We start from the raw sequence: 22,615 nt of genomic DNA, 5'->3' as shown, positions 1-22,615 counted from the left end.
CTGCAGTTGCTGGGCAGGGAACCATACCTGTATTTCAGTGTCCTTGTGAAACTCTTTAACATGTTTGGATTATCAAATATAATAGGTTTTGGAAGTTTTAAAATTGTGTATAAATATTAAAAAAAATTACTATTGAAATATTTGTAGCTCTATCTCTTTCTGAAATTTTCTATAACAATTATTTTAATAATTGTTATATAAGTTATAACTGTTATATAAGTGCCTTTTTTGTAGTACTTATATAGGTAATTTAAGGTGGGAATTGAAAGAAAATAAGAATTCAGAATGGTCTTTGCAAGCCACTATTTTTATTTTTTTTTTTAACCTTCCCTTGGACATGTAACTGAAACCAAACCAACTACCTTTGAAAGTTATATGTAAAATGCTGACAGTCAAATAAAAAGGCTCTAGTTTTTCAAGATTTAATGGAAACACACTGAAATACAGCCCAAAAGGTCTCTAGAGCAACCAATACTAAGCACATTTTGTGAGAAATGCTTGTTAAATTAGTTTCAAATACTAATTGCTGCAGTTTAGATTTGAGTATAAATTTCTACAGTCATTAACTAAACATTTCCAATACAGCTTGCTGTAAATCTCTGTTAACACAATGACTTTATTTATATAAAGCAAAACACAAAACACAATTTAATACCTGTACTCTAATTCTGAATTGCATCTGGGACCAGCTGCAATATATATATATATATATATTTTATATTCAGCTGCAATCTATATATATATATTCTAAAATAATTTTAGAATAATTTGATCCTCATAAGTATTTCTTAATATCTTGAATAAGTCCATATTTCACACATGCAAAACAGATTCAAGGTGTGGCATAGACATATTCTTCCAAGTGAGTCATGATTTTTGTGAGAAGTATGATGCCCTAGCAAAAACAGAGCTTGAACAGCTATGTTTGGAGAAGTAGTCAACATAAAATGTAGCCAGCATGACCATGGATCTACTGAAGCAGCAGCATTTCCATGGCCACAGAATGCCTAGAATTTTACTCAACCTTATAAAAAAAGCCCAAAAGTTTTTCTCTAGCCATTGTCAGACATGAAAATTCTCTAGCTTCTCTAGAAAGAGCGCATTTTGAGGCATCATTTTAAAGAAAAGGTTAAAGGGATATAAAATTGGATGGGATCTTTTCCCCTGCACACAGAGTCTGCCTGAAAAGCACAAAATGTTTGAGAAAGAAGCAAAAATTGGTGACTGAAGTAGCCTTTGTTACAGACTGAAGTCAGCTGTTTGTCAGACTAGTAGATATAGTAGACATGAAAGTGTCAGTGTAAAGAGAAAGAAATTTATGTAGAAAATATAAAATTAATACAAGGTGTCATACATAGGTATGCACAAATGTTATTATACTGTTGAGGTAGTGATGCACAAACAGTGGTGGTCTTTTTGCTTAGGAAGTGGTGATACCAGCCAAGCCCACAGGAGAATGGGTAGTAAAGGACTGATCATGTTTTGGGACACTGAACAGTGTAATTCATAGGAAAAAATATTCTATAAACTGGAAACAATTATATTGAGCCATAGCCAGCCTGACTTGGCTAAAATGAAGGTTCAAGACTGAAATAATTTTAGGATAGCATGAATAAGTGAGAATGTTATCCATATATAAGAAAAATCTTTGACTTACTGCTCATTTTAAGCTCAGTTTAAAAACTTTGCATGCACGGGTATATCAGAAAATAGTGTGAGAAGGATGGCTAGGTAAAATGCAGTAAGAATTTAATGCCAAAGTCTACATATGGCTCCTGAACATAAACCTGGTGTTTAAAATTATTTAGGCAATGGATAAGAAAGAAAACATCAAAAACAAAGGTCTGTGTAATTAGCTACAGAGAATATATGGTGTAGAGATGAAGGAAGAAAACAAGATCTCAGTTAGGCAGCAGAGCTGAAATATGAGAACAGAGGATGCTGAACATGAAACAATTTTTAGAGTCAAGGAGTAGTTTCTGACTTCAAATGACCTCCTCCTCCTGGCCAAATTTTATTTTCAATCTCTTTAACCTCTGACAGATTTTGAAGCCAGTGGGTACAATCATGACCTTATGAAGAATGTGTAAAGCTACCTTGACAAAGTTTATGTTATATGAAAAAGCATACTCCTGTAAAGAAAAATTTAGAGGAAGAGTTATTTTCAATTTTTTTAGTTGGAGGAAGGAAGGAAGGAAGGAAGGAAGGAAGGAAGGAAGGAAGGAAGGAAGGAAGGAAGGAAGGAAGGAAGGAAGGAAGGAAGGAAGGAAGGAAGGAAGGAAGGAAGGAAGGAAGGAAGGAAGGAAGGAAGGAAGGAAGGAAGGAAGGAAGGAAGGAAGGAAGGAAGGAAGGAAGGAAGGAAGGAAGGAAGGAAGGAAGGAAGGAAGGAAGGAAGGAAGGAAGGAAGGAAGGAAGGAAGGAAGGAAGGAAGGAAGGAAGGAAGGAAGGAAGGAAGGAAGGAAGGAAGGAAGGAAGGAAGGAAGGAAGGAAGGAAGGAAGGAAGGGAGGAAGGAAGGAAGGAAGGGAGGAAGGGAGGAAGGGAGGAAGGGAGGAAGGGAGGAAGGGAGGAAGGGAGGAAGGGAGGAAGGGAGGAAGGGAGGAAGGGAGGAAGGGAGGGAGGGAGAGGAAGAAAGAAGTCCTTTATAGCTTTTAGCAGATAGATAGATAGATAGATAGATAGATAGATAGATAGATAGATAGATAGATAGATATGAGGAGCCGTTGTCTCTGTCTTAAAATAGATGCCTGAATCATGGAAGTATACTACCCCAGCAAGTGCTTATCAGTGTTGCCTATAGCATTAACCCAGCTGACCAGTTTAAATAAAGAACTAGATCTTTGGACAGCTCAACACTAGTGAGAAAACTCCTTTCTTAGCTCTCAATGAATAATTCATGGCAAGCAATGTACTCTCAGTTTGACCTTCACTTGTGCTTATACAATACTCTCCAGTAAGCTGCCACGTTTTGAAACACATAGCCTTTTTCTTTCAATTTGAGCTGTGAGTCAATAATTTTGTGTTAAAAACCAAGCCAAAATCATACTTCTGAGTGTTCATGTAAAATGATTACATTTTTAATTCCTTTTCCCTGTACAATATTATAGATTTTTATAAAAATTCAAGTGGATTTTTTTAAACACTAGTGCCCTAGACTTGTAGTTCCTCTTTGAGAAAGATTTGGTAGCAGAATGAATAATTTAGATTTACTTCTAGTTACTTTAGAAGTATAGGTGATGTCATTCTACCAAGCAAGAGACTTATCTGTGTCTGACTCATTCAGGTAGTGGAGTGGTCCAACACCTGTGGGTGCCAAGTTTCCAGTGAAGATCATGTGGAAATGCACTCTACTCTTTTGTAGTGAATTGTGCTGTTACACTGATGTAGATTCCCCAACTCAGATTTGTTTTCAATAACACTTTCTGATACTTGATTGCTTCACTGCTTCCAAAAAGGCAAAAAGCGTTACTGAAACATACTCACTTTTTAATATGTGCAATTGAAGTTTTGCTGTTGGTAGATTTTAGGTCTACACAGGATAAAGTTACAAAAAAACCCAAAACAACAACAACAACAACAACAAAAAACCCAATTATTTCATATATAAGATTTGCTTAAATACATAAAATTAAGTGCATGTGTAAATTTTCAGGTTGTATATATAACTTTTGTCTTCTTGAAACAGTGTTATATTTTGTGTTCTTGAAATACATACATAGCTGTCTTGAAATGGTGGTATTCCTATGTGTCTTCCAGACATCTGTCTTTAATGTTTTACTTTTGCATTTGAGTCATATTCAGCAGAACTATCCTGTTCTTTTGAACAAGAAGATGAAAGTGAACATAACCTACAAAGTATCATTGCTCTCAAGGTGGTAAGCCTGACACTTAACAGTAACTTTTTCTAGGAGCAGCCCCAGTTGTGAAATCTTTGTTGAAGGAAATAATTCTTTGTTGCTTTTCCTAGCAGAAACTGCTTCATTAGCAAAAGAAAAAAATTTTAGTCTTGTTTAAATTTTTTTTTTTTTTTTTTCAAGTCAAAAACACTGACATACTTTACTTGTAAAGCATAGGTACTGCTTAACTCTTCACTAAGTATTTAGCCAATGTTTCTTTTTTAAAACACTGTAGAGTTAAGATAAACCTTACTTTTTCATCTGAGTCTACATGGACCAGAAACTGTCCATTAGTAATAAATTTTCTGATTTCTAATTGCATATTTGACCAAATCAAATGACAATAGGGGCAGATAAATGGCATAGGGAGGTGTTTTAAGTCCATCATAGATCAAAAGCCTGGCTTTGCTATGTGAGGGAGCAATGCACTGTAGGGCCTCTCTCTGAGACATGCCTTATTTGCTCCTCATGGTATGGCTCATGCAGCAGCACCTCACAGTTTCAAAAGGTACCAAGAATGAGTGTCTTTAAAAAAGAAACATGGCAGAACAGCCTATCCTCCCATAAGGCCTTCTTTGCCATGTTACATATGAGGAGTTTGGCACACTTGAGTCTGCTTAAGACTGTAGTAACTATTTCTACTGTAATCACTGTGCAAATAAAGCATATTTATTCATATATTAAATACCTTAATCTAGACAGCTAAATGTAAATGCATATAGGAAGGGAGCACTCATAATATATGTTGTGTTTCTTCTCTGCCCTTTAGTTTGCATTTTTCCATTACAAACTTTAAGTATTATAGTTTTCAGTTATTTTACTTACACAGTATACATATTTCATCTTTGATAAAATCACTCCAGTCAAAAGGGAACATGGTGTTACCTAGAAATGAATGGCAGCTTAATTCCCTGGTATTCTGCCAACACCCTACAAAGGAACACTTTAAAAATAATTTGCTCTGTTGAGCAGGGAGTGGAGAAACCTTCTGGCAGTTCAAAACTTTCCTTCTCATTCTCTGGCTTAGTGCTTGTAATTGAAAGTTACCTCTTCTGAATTTACGTCTGCATTACTAGTTCTCCAGCCCACCCAGTGGAAGTGATATAAGAATCTCTTGTTAATCTTTTCTGTCTTTCAGTCTTGTAGTATAGGACATGAGAGGATCAGCTACTGCTTTGTATGAACAAGGATGAGCTGTGTAACTCATGGTTTGACAAAACTATCTGGTGTCAGCTGTTGCGTGTTCAGTTTGCTATGGTAAACTCGAGTATCAGATTAGAGGGGCTTTCCCCTTTGCATTAAACACAAAATTATGAATTTATTTCTTCAGCTTTACATAGCAACACCATTAATAACCTGGCATCTATTGCGTGTTTTCCGTCCTTTGATGTTCAAGTGCTTTTCAAGCAGCATGAAGTTCATTATCCCTGTTTTGCAAATGAGGAACCCAAAGCTAAAGTGTTCAAGAAACCTTTCTGTACTCTCAAGACAAAGTTTATCCTGAGCATGGGAGAGGACAGTCCTGCATCTTGTTCCCTAAGCCATGCTTTTTCAAATTAATTTTAATTTTCAAATTTGTGCAAGGTAACACTGGTTTAATTCAATTAGTTACTAATTTGCAGATAAGTAACTAAGATACAGGCATCCTCAAAGTAGACTAAGGAAAGTAAGCTTAAGGAAATTGTGGAGCCTCTCCTCTTACTTTTCCCTGGAAGCGTTCAAGGCCAGGTTGGATGGGACTTTGAGCCATGTGGTCTAGTGGGAGGTGTCCCTGTCCATGCAGAGGGGTTGGAACTAGATGATCTTTAAGGTCCCTGCAACCCAAACCACTCTGTCATTCTATGATAAATGGCTGATTTTTTAAGTATTTTCATTAACTTAAAATGTTTTTTCATTAATTTCAATATGCAATTAACATTTGCCTTAACTGTGATGTCATGCCAACAAGACCTCAGTTCTAGAGTCGTATTCCTGCTGCCTTAAAACAGGATTCCAAAAAAGGAAAATAAATACAGTCTTTTTGAAATTACAGAATTGCTTGCACAGCTTACATGCTACAAATATCTGCTGCATGTCTCAAATGTTTATGTGTATATACTGCGTATATTATACATGCACATATGTTTATAAAAATGCACTGTACAATAATTAATATGCTTTTATTTTTTTTCTTTAGAATACTTTAGAGATATACATGTACATAATTTACCTCTTGGAATTTTCATGAGAAAATGAATGTATATGTTACTTGATCCTGTATGAAGACATGGGGCCTAAAATAAGTTCTGTGTCCTCTTCTATGCTCTCATGGTTATTTAAATCTTAGATAAAACTGCTGTTAATATTAATGGCAGCACAACATGTCTTATGTATGAATTACTAGTTGTTGCTGACTGCTAAAATTGGTCTAATAGTTTCCCTAGAAACTTGTCTAGGCAAGATTGTCCTTCCCATACTGACTATGGAATTCCTGTACAAAAATCTTTTCCCACTAAATAGAGCTGAAAAATCACAGAAATTTAGTTTTTTCTTTCCACAGAGCTTTTGAGATACCAATTCACATAAAAATCTAAGGTTTTTTGTTTGTTTCACCAAAGTCAGTGTTTGGACTGTACATAAAACTAACATTCCCTAGAGGCCTGCAAGCTCTCCTTTCTACTGGTCTATTCCTTTTTACAGTAAGCCTGTGCTTCTAAGGTTGCTACCTGATTCACCCGTTTGGAATATGGTTGGAATATTGTAGTCTTCTTGTTGCTAATTAATATACTTCACAATAGCACCAGGTCTGAGGTTGGCAGGCACTTGCAGGGCAGCGACTTATTTCTAAGGAGATGATGGAGACCAAAAGAGAAAGCATGCTGTCAGTAGGTGATGGTATTTATCTCCACCAGTGAACTGCATCTCCAATTATCAGGCTGTTTTTTCTGTATCTGCATTGAAAAACAATACCTTAATTATCTAAGTAGTTGTAACTACAATGTATTTCTATTCTATAGAAATATTTAGTATATACATATATGACAGTATATTTCTAGTTATATTTCTGTTAACTACAAGTAAGAACAAGCCACTTCTATGAGGCAAAGCAGTAGTCATTATATATACCATTTCAGTATGGTACAGTGAAACCACTCAGTCAAAAGCTTTATTTTCTTTCATTTTGTGTTCCTGCATTGATATGGGAATAATGTGGATATTTATCAATAATAAATAAATAATTAAGCAAACTTAAAAGTTTAAAATGGCCAGCTATTCTATAATAGCCCAGCACCTCTGTTTCATATGGTTTTTGGTTTTCTTCATGACCTGTTCTGTCCAAGGATAAAATGTTCCACAGCATGGTGCCTGATTTATGGCCATTTTTATAGACGTGTGACTTGCACAGGGACAGACCCAGCTATTACAGAGGTCCCATGACAATTTGACCCTTTCAGCTAAATTTACCACAGATGCTTTTCCACAGTTTGAGGTTAACTTTTATGATTGCACAAGGCTCTTAGAAAATGTCCTGCATTAACCAGTTGGTGATATTTAAAAGACAGGTGACAGAAAACAAGAAAGACAGAATGCTTAGCAGTGCTTATTAACATTCCTGCTGATGCTGTTGTGGAGCACTTTCTGTGCAGATGACTGGCACAAGCCTCCAGGGCAGTAAGGATCTTCAGTGTTGATACACAGTGTGGTTGCATGTTTCCTGTTTACAAACAGTTTAGTTGGTAATGTGTTCTATTGCAGTGCTATAAAATATAGTACAAAGTTTTTAGAGAGCTTTATGTACTTTACCCACATTGCTGCTTGATTTTCTGACATTATAATGAGCAGCCTGTTTATCATGTTTTCCTTTTATTTGCCAAATCTATATAAATTTTATAAATACAATTTTTAGTGCTTGCTTTCATTACTAACCTAGCTGCACTACTACCAAAAGTAATACATTGCAACACTTGTAAAGACTGTACAAGGGAGTGATTGTTACACATGTAATCACTTGTTGAGCATTTACTTTGCTCTTCCAGTTCAAAAGGAATGCTAACACAGTTCAGAGCAAATTCAAAATGTATCATTTAAACTTTATATTGACTATCTAGTTTTCTGTTTTGTTTTGGGGCTTTTTTGTCTTTTAATGCCGAAATTGTGAAATATGCTTACATTAATATTTCTTAAATGACACAACTCTGAAAGCTTTCATGGTAAGGTTTTGGCTGGAAATTATAAATGCAAGTTTGTTTGTAATGAATAAACTATTAGTATAATAATTGTACCAGGAAAAGATCTAGATCTTTTTTTTTTTTTTTTTTTTTTTTTTTTTTTTGCAGTACAGCAAAGAGGACGTCATGGTAGAGTTCTTCAACTGTGATATTTTGTCCTTCAGTGATTTATAACAATAGCTGTCTGTATGCATGTTTGACTTTAACAGTCAACAAGGAATTTTATCTTCACTTCCCCAAGTGTTTTGAATTACTTTAAGACATGGAATACTTTCTTTTTGTGAAATTAGACAATAGTACTTATTCACGGTGTCTAGGCAAGGTTTAGGAAAGAAAAGAAATGGAAGAATTAAATTTCTAGGTAAAGCTTGTACTTAGCTTAGAAGAAAAAGTCTTTCCTCCCTTTTTTTTACTCCAAAGAAGATAAATTTTCTAAGAGGTCTCTAAGTGGAAATTCCCTGCAAAGTCACTCATATTACAGTACCTTACATTATTGTGCATCAGTATTGTTCCTTTAAAAAAAAAAAAAAAAAAAAAAAAAAAGAAGGAAAATAACAAGCATCACTGACCTTTATACCTGTTGTTATCAAGTTGAAAGAAAGAGATAGAGACTCTTTTCAGCTGCCTTTGTTGCCATGTGACCTGGAGGGAGAATAGATTTAAAATAGACTAGTTCCTCACAGGGCAATTCAAGACAGAAGAGAGACGCACTGTCATTTCCGAACAGCACAGTGCTAGAGTAAATTCAGTGTGAAAAAGAAAAGAGTTGCAGTGTGTTAGAGTTCTTCCTCCAGAGTCTGGATTATTACAGGGGATGGATTTCAGTGGTTTAAAAAGCAGTGGATTTAAAATGATACTTTGAAATGGAGTACTTTGAAAACGGGTTTTGTAAGGAAAACTGCTGTTTGACTGCTAGGAAAGCTGAAGGAATTTTTCAAAATGAGCATTGTTATGAAGCCAAGATCCCGATCTACCAGCTCCTTAAGGACTGCCGACGCTATGTGGTAATGTGTTTGATTTGTTTCTTTCAGACTCCCCTTCCTATTATGACACACAGACACGTAACAAGAAAGTCACCAGGGTTTAATTTTGAGTTGATAGATTTTGCACGGTTATTGAAGATGTTCAGCTGCTGAGTTTCACAATTAAAACTGAGAGACAAAATTATTTAGCTTTTGTTTATACAATACTGTGTGTATCAGTTTTTAAATGAGAACCCATTGCATACTCTTTTTTAACCCATGACATATGTTTTTCCCATTCCTCATTCCCATTCAGGTTAATTCCTTTCACTTAAAGCTACCTTCTAAAAATTCTCATTAGATTTAGTTCAGGTACAAAGTTGTAACATGAAGTTTGCAGTTCTGGAGGCAGGAGGGTAAAATGAAAATGTAGTTTGTGTGAGCTATTTTGGGATACTTGTATTTTTGCTGCATTAATAGACTGACTGGGAGAGATAAGTATCCTGGGAGGAGACAGACATTAGAGTAGAATGCAGGAGACTGTGTTGTGTTTCGGCTTCATCTATTTCCTCTCAGAGGAGAAGTAGTAGCGTGTAACAGTGATGTGTATATGTGATCTTGCAGTTTTTTTTTTTCATTTAGTTGTCAGTAATATTCTGATTTTTCTTCTTTTCTTTTTTTTTCTTGTGTGAACTTTATGACTTGCATAGCTTAATATGCACCAACAGGACATGTTTATAATAGGTATGCAAAATAAACTCCCTCTTCATTTCAGTGTTTCCCACAGTTTTTCCTTTCCCTCTGTTTTTTAATAAATCCACTATCATTTTAATAAACACATAGTACAATAATTGTTCAGGCCTGTATTTAACTGGTACAAACCAATGTATTGTAAAATACACCCTTCATTTAGAAATAAATGTCTGATCTGTTACTGTAAGATAGGCTAGTTACTAAATACATTTGTCTGTGAGAAAATATATCAAGAAAATTGAGCATTAGGCTGTTAAAACTTTCTGTTTTAATAGTCCTGTTTCTGAGATAAAGCCTTCTCAGTAGTACATTAAAGCAGCTAGAATTTTTTTTCCTCCTGCCTTTTACTAAAACCATTTTGTATTAAAAGAAAATTAAATAACTACAGTACTGGAGTAGTCCCAGTTGTTCTCAGAAACTGCTAAGGAAGGGTTTTGCTGAAATAACTTTTGTAATTTGTGGCTCTGTAGCTTTATTAAAATGCATGCTGTGAATCAGAACATTCCTGGACAATATTCTAGAAGGGATAATGCTATGGACTTCTCAGTTAAGACAGTGGGTTTGTCTTGTTACTCCTGAGAGGAAATAACAGAGCAGTAAGGAACTTACTGTAAGGTAAAACCTTGGCTGAGATGGCAGTACATGCATTTAAATGATAATATGACTCCACTTCCTTGACTCTTTGCCACTGAACAGTAAAGCAGCAGTGTTCCGCAGAAAATGTCATATTTATGGTGTGATATTTTTTCTTTTGTAATGAAGGAGAAGTTTGACCACTATTTTGGAGGTACTGAACTAGATTTCTGGAAGTCTAAGAGAGGAACTAATGGCAAGGCAAGGAGGCAGCGGGGGTTGTTGGACAACAGCTTATTAGCTCGAAAAGGCTCAATGGATTAGATTTTAAAACTTCTTTGTTATTTCATGGAACAGGTTACTGTATTTCTGAGGCTAATAAGCCTCAGTAGTATTGTCAGCTTTTGCCACAATCCTTTCTTTGTGGTGTGTCTGGAGTTGACAGTTATCTGTTTACTTTGTGGGTTGGCCTTCCTCTGTCTTTATTTATTTTTTGTAACACATGCCAACGCAAGCTTTCCTGGTTTTCGGAACTTAGGGTTGGGTGATCTGTAAAGGGCACATCCTAGACTTCTCAGTCCCCCTTAGAGCTGAGGTTTTCGATAATTCATCTGTAGTAATCTGTACAACAATGCATCTGTTCTCTACTTAATTTCAGAATTGAGTGAATTGCTTGTATGTGATATCATAAAGTTCAGTAGATTGGAAATTGCTGAGGGATGTTCTTAAGCTTTACTTTCTCAGTCTATAACATCTTTGTAGATCAGTGGAACAAAACTCATCTATTAGATATATTTTCATGATTGTATCCTTAATATTTAATTCACCCTAGGGATGCTAAATAGAAGTTTTATTCAATAGAGACAGGAAAATACTTATGGCCTCACAGCAGTGTATAGGGGCAGAAGAGCTAGGACAGAAGAATGGGATAAGGTCCAGCTGTGATTACCTGAGGTAGCTGCATTGTCTTCCTGAATTAAGGGTACCACAAAGTAGAACTGCCATGGGTATTACCCAGTCTTTTGGTACCCCAATCTATAGGGTAAGCTCTGGCTACATCACACTGCCCAGAGACTGGCCATCCCAAAACAGTTCAGTTCCTTGGTTATTCTGTTGTTGTTAACAAGCCTGCTGCCAGTATAAAGGTGATTAATATATATAATAAATGCTATTGAATGAGTCATATATCTGTAGTTTATTGACCTAATGTCCTGGTTCAAGCCAAGTCAGAACCAATTTTCCTCTTAGTAACTTTACTTTTCAGTAAAGTCTTTTCAAATTAACTATGCTTTCTGAAGTTAACAGGAGGTTTTTTGGTATCTGATTCTAGGACTTATAATGTTCTATGTTTATAGTTATAGCTAGAGAATGTTACACAGAAACAAAGTCACTGCTTGGTTATGCTAAACTTCTTATGCACCAGAACTGAAAAGTAGGAGTGGGGACATCTCTGTGACCCTCTTGAAGGGATGAGCATGCTGAATGGGTGACCAAATGAAGTATTCCACTCCATACATATCATATGCAGTAAAGCTGAGAGATCATGAGGGCAAAGCTTTTGTTCATGGACAGCATTCTTAGAGGACTCTGTCTGTTCATCTGCCTTAGATCCCAGTTCTTGCCCTCCTGAATCCATGTGTTCCTGCCTCCCACTCCCATCTTCCACTGACTCCAGGAGCCTAGTCTGGGACTTTCCCAGGCCTGCCATGCAGCTCAGGGAATAGTGCCCTATTGGTTTTGTATATATTATATTATTCCCTTTTCAATACTTACTGTTTCATTAAAGTGATGTAGGTTAATTTTCAAACTCATAAGTCCAACTCCCTTATCCTCTTTTGTTTCCCCTCTAGGAAGGGAGAAGAGTTAATAGATAACATCTGTCATTTAATTGCTGGCCCAGAGTTAAACCTTGATATTTCCAGACTGGGAATCCCAGTGCTGGGGTATTCTTCAAAGGAGTCTTCCTCTACAAGGCAGAGAATAGTATTTAAATGTAACTGAATAACATTAGCAGCCTGCATACCTTATTACTGTACCTGATTAATGTTTTTTCCTCTCTGCGACTATCTGTGGGAGGCAAGTTCCTGCTCTAATTGTTGGCCATATTACCTATCCCCTGTTGTCATAGCTTATGAAATTACTCTTGAACAAAAGGGAATTGGGACCTCACATAGTTTTCAATTACACTTTCAATAGGTTAAAACGTTGAATACAGACCACTGAGAAAGATCAGCTCTAGCTGCTGTCCCCAGACTCATGGGGATGCAAAAGTATCAAATGCAATATGCAGAACTACAGGATTTTTGAATGCTGAACAAAGCCTGCAAGCTAGAGATGACTTTTCCTGCATGGATTATGACTTTGATGGAATTCACGGGTGACTTCATTTAGCAAAATAAGCTTTCATAAGCTGTATGGGCCTCAAGTCAAGACAAAAATAAAAATCTGAGGTAGTGTATAATGAGGAAGCCTGTGCAGTCAGTGTTGCACTATTTTCTAGAGTGTGATATGATAAACATGTGTGTTTACAAAATTAAACAGGAGCAAATGCCATTTTCTGTAGTGAAGTAAGGATGGAATTTGAGGTGATCAATTATTCTATATTTTAACAATATAAGACATGTCCTACTGGGCGTTAGCAATGATCTACCTAAACCAGTATTCTGCCTTCACTTGCTGCAACAGGAGAACGTGAAAGCCTGTCAAATTTCTGAAGTCTGTTCTTATCATATTGCCCAGCTACTGTTGTATTATGGTCATTACAGGATGTTGTAGTAGGGATGTTACCTTTCAGGTTCCCTTTAGAGTGCATATAAGGACCTGTTGTCCTTGGATTTGACTAACCTCTTTCAAATTTGCTGATACTATCTTCCTCCATAGCCTTCTGACAACATTTCTGACAAAGCAGGAAAGCGCTTTCTTTACTGTGCTTTTAAATGGTGTACTACTGGTTTCAAAACATTTGGTTTTCCCTTGGTTCTGTCATTGTGGCATTTGGTGAAAGATTCTGCATTTCCTTTAGGCACAAATCTCAGTCTTAATCTCAGCCTCTTCCTGTTGAAACTGAAGAGTTATAGCCGCCTTAGATTTTCCTAAGAAGGCTGCTGCCCCATGCTGTGGTCATTTAGCTGCCAGTTTTGTGTCTCCTTCAACACCATAGTGGACTTGATATACAGAGACAAGACTATGCATGTTCAAGACATGAACACACCAAGGGTTTTATACAGCAGTAAAATTGTGCCTGCATTTTTCCCAGTACTGTTGGTGATAATGCCTAATATGCTTTTAACTTTTTTTACTTCCATTTCAAGTGGAGCCAGTGATTTTAGAAAATTTTTACTGTTTTTTCTTGCCAGTACCACTTTTTGGCATGGTCTCATATCTGCATTTTTTAATAGCAGAAGTATTAGACTTGCCAACATAAAATCCAGTTACTATCACATGCAGGTTAGGACTGCTGTCTTGAAATAATAAATGTTATTTTAAACAAAGAAAAATATTGAAAACCATGCCAAGCAGAACAAAAGGCCAAGACTAACTCCAGCAGAGAAAGGGCATTCTGTCAAAGACATTCTTTTTCAAGCTACAGCCAGTAAAATGTATCTAATATTGTTTTCCCACTTAATGGAATCATACAGTGTAGTTCCCTGTCACTCATCTTAGTGTGCAAACAATCCACTCCCAATTTTCCTGAATCTTGTCTGTACAGCACGGTTTGTTTCACACCTTCTTGCTGTGCACATCTGTAGATTATCAGGTCATGGATAAAGCTCTGTTCAAATGTAACTGAACCAAGAAGATAGTGGAGAAGAGGCTCTTCAATGTCTCTCCCTAGAATAACATAAAGGAGAGGGTGGCAGTCTTCATGGGGAGCCCACTTGACAGCTCTCGATCAATGTTGAGGTGCCTTGATAGAAGTCCCTTTCATTCACCTCCGTGGCTGAACTAGTTGGTTGCCCTTTTTTCCAAGATGAGGGACATTTTCCAACATGATTTCCTGAGACACACAATTACAATGTGAAGGGTAACAGGAAGGATTCAGCTGTCCTGAAGACAGATGTTCGCCATATCTGAACTAGTAACCAAAAAAATACATGTTCTCAGGACATGGTTTAAAAAATGTTTTCTACCTCAAGAGGAGATGTGCACTTGATATGGCTAATTCTATCAGTAAAAGCTCCACTAATCATGAATAGTACCTACAAATGGAAACTAACTTGTATGTGAACTCCTGAAGTGTGCACATTTAACCACATTAATTCCTTCTAATGCAACTCACATAGCTTATGCTGAATACATTCCTTAATGCTTAGCAGTTGTGGCATTATGTTATAAGGAGAGTGCTCGAATAAAAAAAAGGAAAGTCCAGTACAGAATGCTCTGAAGCACAGAAGCAAGAATAAACCACATACATAGACCTAACATAATACTGAAAGAACCTTGTACTCAAAAGTGTGTTCAATAAACATACATGAAGTAAACAAGCAGCATCATTCTAATGGCAGCACATATGACTCTACTTTTTACTGTGATTCCCATCATATTTCAGCTACTGTGGATTTAGTTCAAACTAATATGCACTAGAGCAGATTTCTTAATCCACATTACAAAACAAGTAATTTTTACTTACTGCTTTGTTTTTTGCCACTTTAGTTGTTCATGTTGTTGCTGTCATCAAGATGTGTTAATGTATGACTTAAATAGGTGCATGAAACAGCTGTAGTATGATATGATCATGTTTTTAAATATTTTTTCATTCATCAGAAATTATGAAATATTTTTAAACCAGATATGTTCAAAAGACTGAACAGTGCACAGCTTTAGAAGCTAGATGGCAGAAAAAATTTTGTTCATCTGACCTGTCATTTGAGGAGTCAGTAAGGACAGAGAAGAACTTATGACTTAAATTTGCTTCTTTCCCATTTCCTTTGCTAGTTTTATAGCAGCACCTGATGGTGATACTTAACTCTGAATCTCAAGCAGTACGTTGAAAATAATTTTCTTTGTAGACCTTTAAGAAAGACTTCTCCCCTTCTAAGGAAGTGTTCAGTAGTTTCATTATTCTTTGTTTCATTTTAACCATTTAAAATTATTATTCAAATAAGATACTTGAATAAAAAATCATGTCAGACTAGAAAAAAAGGATGTTTTTATTAAAGAAGTTTTGATAATTCTGAAATTTATTTTTACATTTCTTTTAATAATAATTTTGTGTGTGTGTGTGTTTAAGTTTTGGTGAAATTAAATCATTCAGTTATCGACTTTTGAAGAAATTCCCATGTGTAATTATTTAAGACCATATAAACAAAAAGCTCAATAATATGTAATCATAGCAAGTCTCAAAGAAAAAACATAGATGCTCCATAGTCAGAGTGTAAGATTACTCATGGCAAAGACCTGCATGTTGGTGCCAGTTGTGGTGCCCTAGGGGGCTGGTGGGCAGATGCTGTCCAGAGGCCAGTTATCACTCCTCCACAGTGACGTGGCTGTGCTGCTTTCTGCACCCCAGTGCCTTATACTGCTTGGTGTCACACTGTATCTCATAACTGCTGCCAGCATCCACCCAACACAAACATCACGGCAGATTGCAGCAAGCACTTGTTGAAGATTCTTTCCAAGACGTATATATAGAGAAAAAACAGCCAGTTACTGTTGTTGCTACAAAAGCTTCTTAGTTGTTCCTGCCCTGAGCTGTCCCCTACAAACGATCAGTTACAGATCATCATCCTTCTTAAATTTATATCCGTAATCATCTTTATTATGAAATTTTCATATTTAATGATTTAAAGCAGTGCTGTCATTCAACATATGATTTTTCCTTGACTTAGCCAACATATCCCTAAACTACCTAACTACCTGGGCTCCAACTCCATAGCTAGTTCACTTTTATTTTCCCCCTTTTTTCTCTTGTCCCTTTTTTGTCCTAATTTGCGTTTAAATCTTCCTTTCTAACTGTAAAATATCCTGGTTTGTTTGAATGCCATGAAAATTCGGCATAGCAAGACTGCAACAAACCAGGTATTTTTGTGATGCTAACTTCAGTTCACAAAAACCCCCCGAACAATTGATTTCAGTTTTTGCCTTCAAAACTTCAAGATATAAAATGGGTATTCATGTGCCTAAAAGTGAGCAACTATATAGTAGTGTTACAGCAGCTTTAGTCTTTCCTTGTTCAACTTCTTGTGCACTGATATCTTTATTGTTACATCAGAAATCTAGTTAGGTTGTAAATGGCTTAATCTTTTTGGTTTATTTGCACTGTGTGATATGTGATATCTGCAAGCTAGGACAAATGTGCATTTGTGGTTGTGTTTTTAACATACATTTAACATATTGTGTATGATAACTTAGTCTTTGGTATCTGCCTTTTCAAAGTGTGTCCAGTGTGCTTAAAATCTGATATAGCAAGTTAAGTTTCTTCATATTTAATGTGAGAAGCCACAGTGTGATGAAGCTTCATGTATCAGTGTGATATACTCCTTATGGTGCATATGACAAAAAAGGTGCGTCACTTCCCTAAGTGACCCCCTTTGTCTTGAAAGTTTTTTTTCCTTAGTGCTATAAGCTCTAAACTATAAGCTGTCATCCAAGCATGTCTGAATTATGTGTACGTGTAAATACTATTTTCTTTTTCCATCTTCTCTGTTGTTCCTAGAAGATTCTCTTCATTCATAAAAATGTATCTGCTCCTATTACGTTCCACGTGGTAGAGATCCAGCAATTTTTATGTAAGCTCAGGTCTTACAGCATGTAAAATTTTCAGGAAATTAAACCTATGAACAGATTCTTTTTTTCAAGTTTTGCTGGGTGATGTTGGCAACTTTTTAGAAAAAAGAACATCTTTTTTGTTTTGTGTATTTACTTCTTATTGCTGATTCATGTGTATATTTACTTCTCATGCTTTGCATAACGATGATACGCTAACACCTCTATCTTCGAGGATTGCAACGTGTATAGGAAAAAGGAAATATGGAGGAAGGATGTCTGATAGGCTGCAAAACCATTTCACAAATGTTAGATCTGGTTCAACTCCTGCATAGTTTTTCATCATTTTAAGTCTGTTACTTCTGAAATTGCATAAAAGATCTATTGGTGGGTATAGCCCCCTTTTGTATACAGAGATACAATGAAGTAGAGAGGTGAATTTAAAAGTTAAATTCTTGAAGAGGAGAGTAAAGCCACTGTTTTAAGCTGGCTTTGACAAATTCAGTAATGGCAAAATGGAACCCTTTGACACATGACTAATGATAATTTACAACAAATTGAAATGTCAAGTTTGCAAAAGAACAGTAACATCAAGGTATCTCTTAGTAGATGTTCTGGTTATACTCATTGTCAAGTGTTCTTCAGTAGTGGAGGTCATATTAGTCTCTTGTTCCTCTTCTTGTATACTTTTCTAGCTGCTGAGAAGAAACACAGAGAGAGTTACACTAAGAAGGTCAGTAATGGAAAAGGAAAAAAACCACCTTATCAGCTGCTGTTTCAAATAGACTGTGCTCAGGCCATTCCTGGCTTCTGGTTTACTTGGGAAAAAATCTTCTGTTTCAGTGGAACAAATTCTATGCCATAAATTAATAAAATGCTTATTTACAACTGCAGACAACTGGGTTTGGATAGTGTCACGGTTTAACACTGGCCCGGCAATTAAACCGAGTAACAGATACTCTCTATTAATCTCTCTCTCCTCCCTTATAAGAAAGGAGAGAGAATAAGGGAGAGAGACTTATGGGTTGGAAACTAAACTACACAACTTTAATGAAACAGTAATGATAAATAGGAAAAATTACTAAATATATACAAATATACAAGAAAAGGGATACCACATTCCTCCCCCTTTCCCCCAATAGCTCTCACGTCACCACCGAGGCTGCAGGGCAGCCCTGGGAAAGTCCAGGCTGGACTCCTGGAGTCAGCAGCAGTTGGGAGCTGGAGGCAGGAACACACAGATATGGGCTGGCACGGATCAGGAGCACAGGCAGATGAACGGACGGGATCCTTCCAGGATGCTGGGTGAAGGAAGGGAAGCGGGAGAGGCAGGAAGGACAGGCAGCCGGAAGCTGGAAGTCAGGAAATCTGGCTTGGCCCTCGTGATCCCTCAAATTTATACTGAGGATGACGTATATGGGATGGAATACTCTGTTTGGTCAATTCTGGCATCTATCTTGTCCGTTCCTCCCCAAAGGAGGGATGCAGGTGGGACCCATTTATGTTTTCTTCAGAGCTGAGCAGTGTCCTTGGCTCTGCATACCAGTCTCTAGCAGTAACTATAAACATCAAGTGTTATCAGTCCTAGAAACACACACTGTCTGAGAAACTTGCTGTTAATTTCAGCAAGTGCAACTACTTACAAGAGACTTAGCTAAAAGCAAAAGTACAAGACAGAAAATCACCTTTATCCTGGCCCAAACCAGGACAGATAGCTTTTTCTTCCTGGCTCATATTCTGACTATTGTTCCTTTCTTTTCTAAATTTCTTTGGATTTATTTACCCTTTACTATCAGTGTTCCCCAAATTGTTGGGTTTTTTATTTTTCATAGATTCTGAAAAAGCCAAGCCACACCTGATTTTCTTCTTTCTACAGAACAGGGCTGAAAAGACAAATTGTGTTTTGTTTTTCTCCAGACTGGAAAACAATGGTATTTCCATGCCTTCTTTTCTGTCTTTATCCTACATATCCAGTATAAACCTCTGTATGAATCAGATAATGAGATAGTAGATGTATGCCTTTTCTGTTACATGGGGAAAAACCATACTGCTTTAAGTCACACTGGCTGATCTGTGTTTTACATCTTGTAGAGTTTGAGTTTTGGCTGTTTTGTCCTCAAAGTATTTAGTACTGTAAACCCACTTTTATATAATCATTCATAATTTTCTGTTCTTTTTTTGTGCTTTAGCAAACAGATTTTAAAATTTGAAATTTAATATTTGCCTCTTCAGTGGTGCATGATACGCCAATGTTTGTACCCAAAAAAAGTAGTTTCAGTTTTACCGTTCATTGTTCAGTGACCATCTTGATACCTACTCTACTAGCGCTGGAAGACAGCGTCCAAAGAACTGATTCAGTTGTTACCTTCTCACCCTTTTTAAATCCTGATTTGATAAATTTTCTTCTGCCTTAAGTTGCTAGCAGTTGAAAATATACTGATAAGTTTCACAAGAGAAAGAAATCAGTGTTTCAAAATACTAGGACCATGAAGCTGTTGCTTCCTCATATCAGAAGAAATCTCCTTTCATTTGTACCCACATACAGAGGAAATCTGACAAGAATCAAGGAGTAATAGACACAGGGGAAAAAAAAAGATTACAACATTCAAGAGGAAATACACACACTATAAGAGGTCTTTTTAAAGTTAGAATATTTTTGAAAGGCATGGTAAGAGAACACATGGATCAAAGCCAGAAGGTCTTCTGGTTCTCCACCTGCTGATGAACAGAGGTATTTGCTAAATTGCATAATTACTTACTTATTAAAAGTTCAACTTAGTCTATGTCAGTTCTCAAATGAACTGTTCAGATGACCTTCTTTTAATAAGCCTGAAAACTATGCTGGCTGGCTGGGTGACATTGAGATTGTGCCCTTTCAAGTGTAGTCTGCAGAAGTTTATTTGTTGATTTATCCTCTTGAAAACACTGGCCAAGCCAAGAGTCGTTTGGTCTCTTAAGTCCTCCTTGTCCTGTGACAATCACCTGAGAGCTGTCTGCTCTAACTTCCGTACTGTTAAGGACTCATGCTTGTCTAGGCTTCAGTATGACTGAAATTTCCATTTAGGTTCAATGCCATGTACAGTCCAGGACATTAGAGAAAACATGTAAAGTGACTCATTTGTTATTGGCACAGTCACTGTTCTTAAGTTTAGTAACAGTGTGGTTAATGACTTAATTACAGACACTTGTTTTTCCATTCTTTAAAGGCTAGAGATTGGGGGTTGAAAAATGTTAGAAAATATTCTTTGAACCTCTGGTACTAGTGGTGGCAGCTGCCTTCACAGAGTGTATTACCATTAGTGGCAAATCAAATGCCACAATCACCTATTGAAACTATTTTTAAGTCTTAAGACCTATGTTCCTCTTGGTACCAGTCAGTTTAAAACTGATGCACCTGCTGGTATACACCATGCACAGATAGCCATCCCAAATGCATCTGACTTTCAGCTCCTGAGGTCTATGTTTCAATGAAGTCCTTAGTCACATTTCTCAGCAGTGCTTGATTTGCGCTTGATTCATAGATAGTGATTACATTTGTATTTTTGGCAAACAGGGTGTTCACAGCTGTGAAATAATATTTTCCTTTATTGGATAAAAGGCTGGAAATTAATAACTAGGAAATGACATTTTGTAAAGCCATCACAGCTTTTATTCTTGTCCAAACAGCTTTTCCACCTCACAAATGCATTCCACTCTATTTCCATCCATGACCTTTTGTCTTTGTTACTGAAACTGACTTTGCAACTTTCTCACAATTATTTGTTTCAGCAGTAAAATGTTACTTTGTATTTACATTCTCAGTATCCTTTCATGGCTTTACATGGGTGTAAAGCATGCATTTTGTAGCTTGAAGTAGGTCTTCAGAGTATATTGCTTAGAATTTATTAATTTCCAAACAAGTCTGTATTCCTTATTGGTTGATGGTAACAGAAGCTCTTGTATCTTTAAGAAAGACCGGCTGCTCTCTCTGCCCTCTCCAATTTTCAGGTACTGATCATAGTAATATTTAGGTTTGTGCTTCAGAGCAAATTTTTATTTTAATTTAAATATTCATTAGCAATTAGAAATCCAGAATGACAAAATAATAATAATAATTTAAAAATTCCACTAACTTTCTCGTTGCTTTCAAAGCTCTTTGGATAAGACTGTTGAAATAGAATACTAACAAATGGTAATATGAACAAAATATGGTTGTCTTAACTGGAGAAGAAAATCTAAGGGCTAAGCACTCTGGAAATGTACTTTTACTTATAAGCACAACTCTTTTCTTCAATCTTGGATTAAAAGTGTTGGTAAACACAGCTTTGCTTGCTAGAGATATTTATGTGCTAAAAAGGATGAGTTTACAGCATGAGGATATCTTCTTAGATTTCATGATTTCATTCCCCTTCTTCACATACATGTCCAGTTCATTCTACCTTTGCCTATTGCTCTTCCTCTCCAAGTGTGAATATTCTCTACCTTGTTATGTATTTTATCATGGTAATCCTGGTGAACCATGATTTTGAAATCAGTCTTCTGAACTTTCCATCATTGCTATACTATCCTAGTGCAGCTCAGGACCAGAGTCTAGGTTCAGAGTTACCGTCTAGTTCTTTTCATGTTAAATTAGCCTCAGACATTGTACTCATTGAAGCAGAAGAAAAGGCTGCATTTCCTGAAATTTAGCTTTGCAGACTCAGCTCCTGCACAATATTCTTTAATGCAGCTGCTTGGAAAATAAGTTAAATCCAACTTTCCACAAAGGATGAAACACAAATGTAATCACAAACATTACTGTGTAACACCATAGTTCATGAAGATTAAAAATGCACAGATATTCCTGTTATTGATTATTTAACTTTCTGAGGCATCAGAGAATTTTATGAACTTTAATATTTGAAATATAAGTAGATATTTCCCCTCATTTTTTCTCCACTTTTAATATTCTTTGAGGATTTTGTTTGTTTTTAATCAAATGCTTCATCTCAATCATCCTTGTAGCAATCTCTGAAATTGTAGAAACCCATTAATATTCTTCAAATTTATGCCTACTCTTTCTAAATTCCACTTCTCTGTTGACACAAGTTTATTAGCAAAAACTGGAGTGTACTTCATTCACAGAGTATAGAGGTCAGGTATAAATTAATTCATGTCTTTATTGCCTTAACACTTTAAGAACTATTTCAAAGATGAAAATAGAGCACACACCTGCTTTATTTGCTATCCTTTTTAATATCATGCCTTTCTCATGGATGGGCAGGTTCTTCTCTTTTGGCAAAGAGCCATGGCTGGAAGAGGAAAAAAAAACAAACCAAGAGGAATACAGGAAAATATGTACTGTAGAGGTTTTCTTAAGGCACAACTACCAGGAGGATACGCTAGCCCAGGTGCTGTTCTGAGCTGTGTAATAGAGTGTGCTAAGCAAGTATTGGCCACTGTCATATTTTTCTTCTTTAGACCTCAGTACAGTAATACTTTATTTGCTGAAATAATTAAGTGTTGCTTAAGTTGCATTTAAAAAAAAAAAAAAAAAAAAAA

General features: G+C 36.3%; 1 protein-coding gene across 2 annotated transcripts in view; it reads left to right on the top strand.

Annotated features, from left to right (window-relative positions):
- Positions 1 to 22,615, top strand: part of PDE4D (phosphodiesterase 4D) — a 336,349-nt gene that overhangs the window by 193,655 nt on the left and 120,079 nt on the right. The window contains exon 1 of one of the 2 annotated variants that reach the window (XM_071731609.1): positions 8,560 to 9,106. The exons of the other annotated variant lie outside the window; for it this stretch is intronic. Coding sequence (XP_071587710.1) covers positions 9,042 to 9,106 — 65 coding nt within the window. The 5' untranslated portion in view covers positions 8,560 to 9,041. Of the gene's footprint in view, positions 1 to 8,559; positions 9,107 to 22,615 lie in introns of those variants that run through there. 2 annotated transcript variants of the gene reach the window in all.

The sequence above is a fragment of the Heliangelus exortis genome, chromosome Z (genome assembly GCF_036169615.1).
Source record: "Heliangelus exortis chromosome Z, bHelExo1.hap1, whole genome shotgun sequence".
Lineage (NCBI taxonomy): Eukaryota > Metazoa > Chordata > Aves > Apodiformes > Trochilidae > Heliangelus > Heliangelus exortis.
This window is presented reverse-complemented; position numbering and strand designations above follow the sequence as displayed.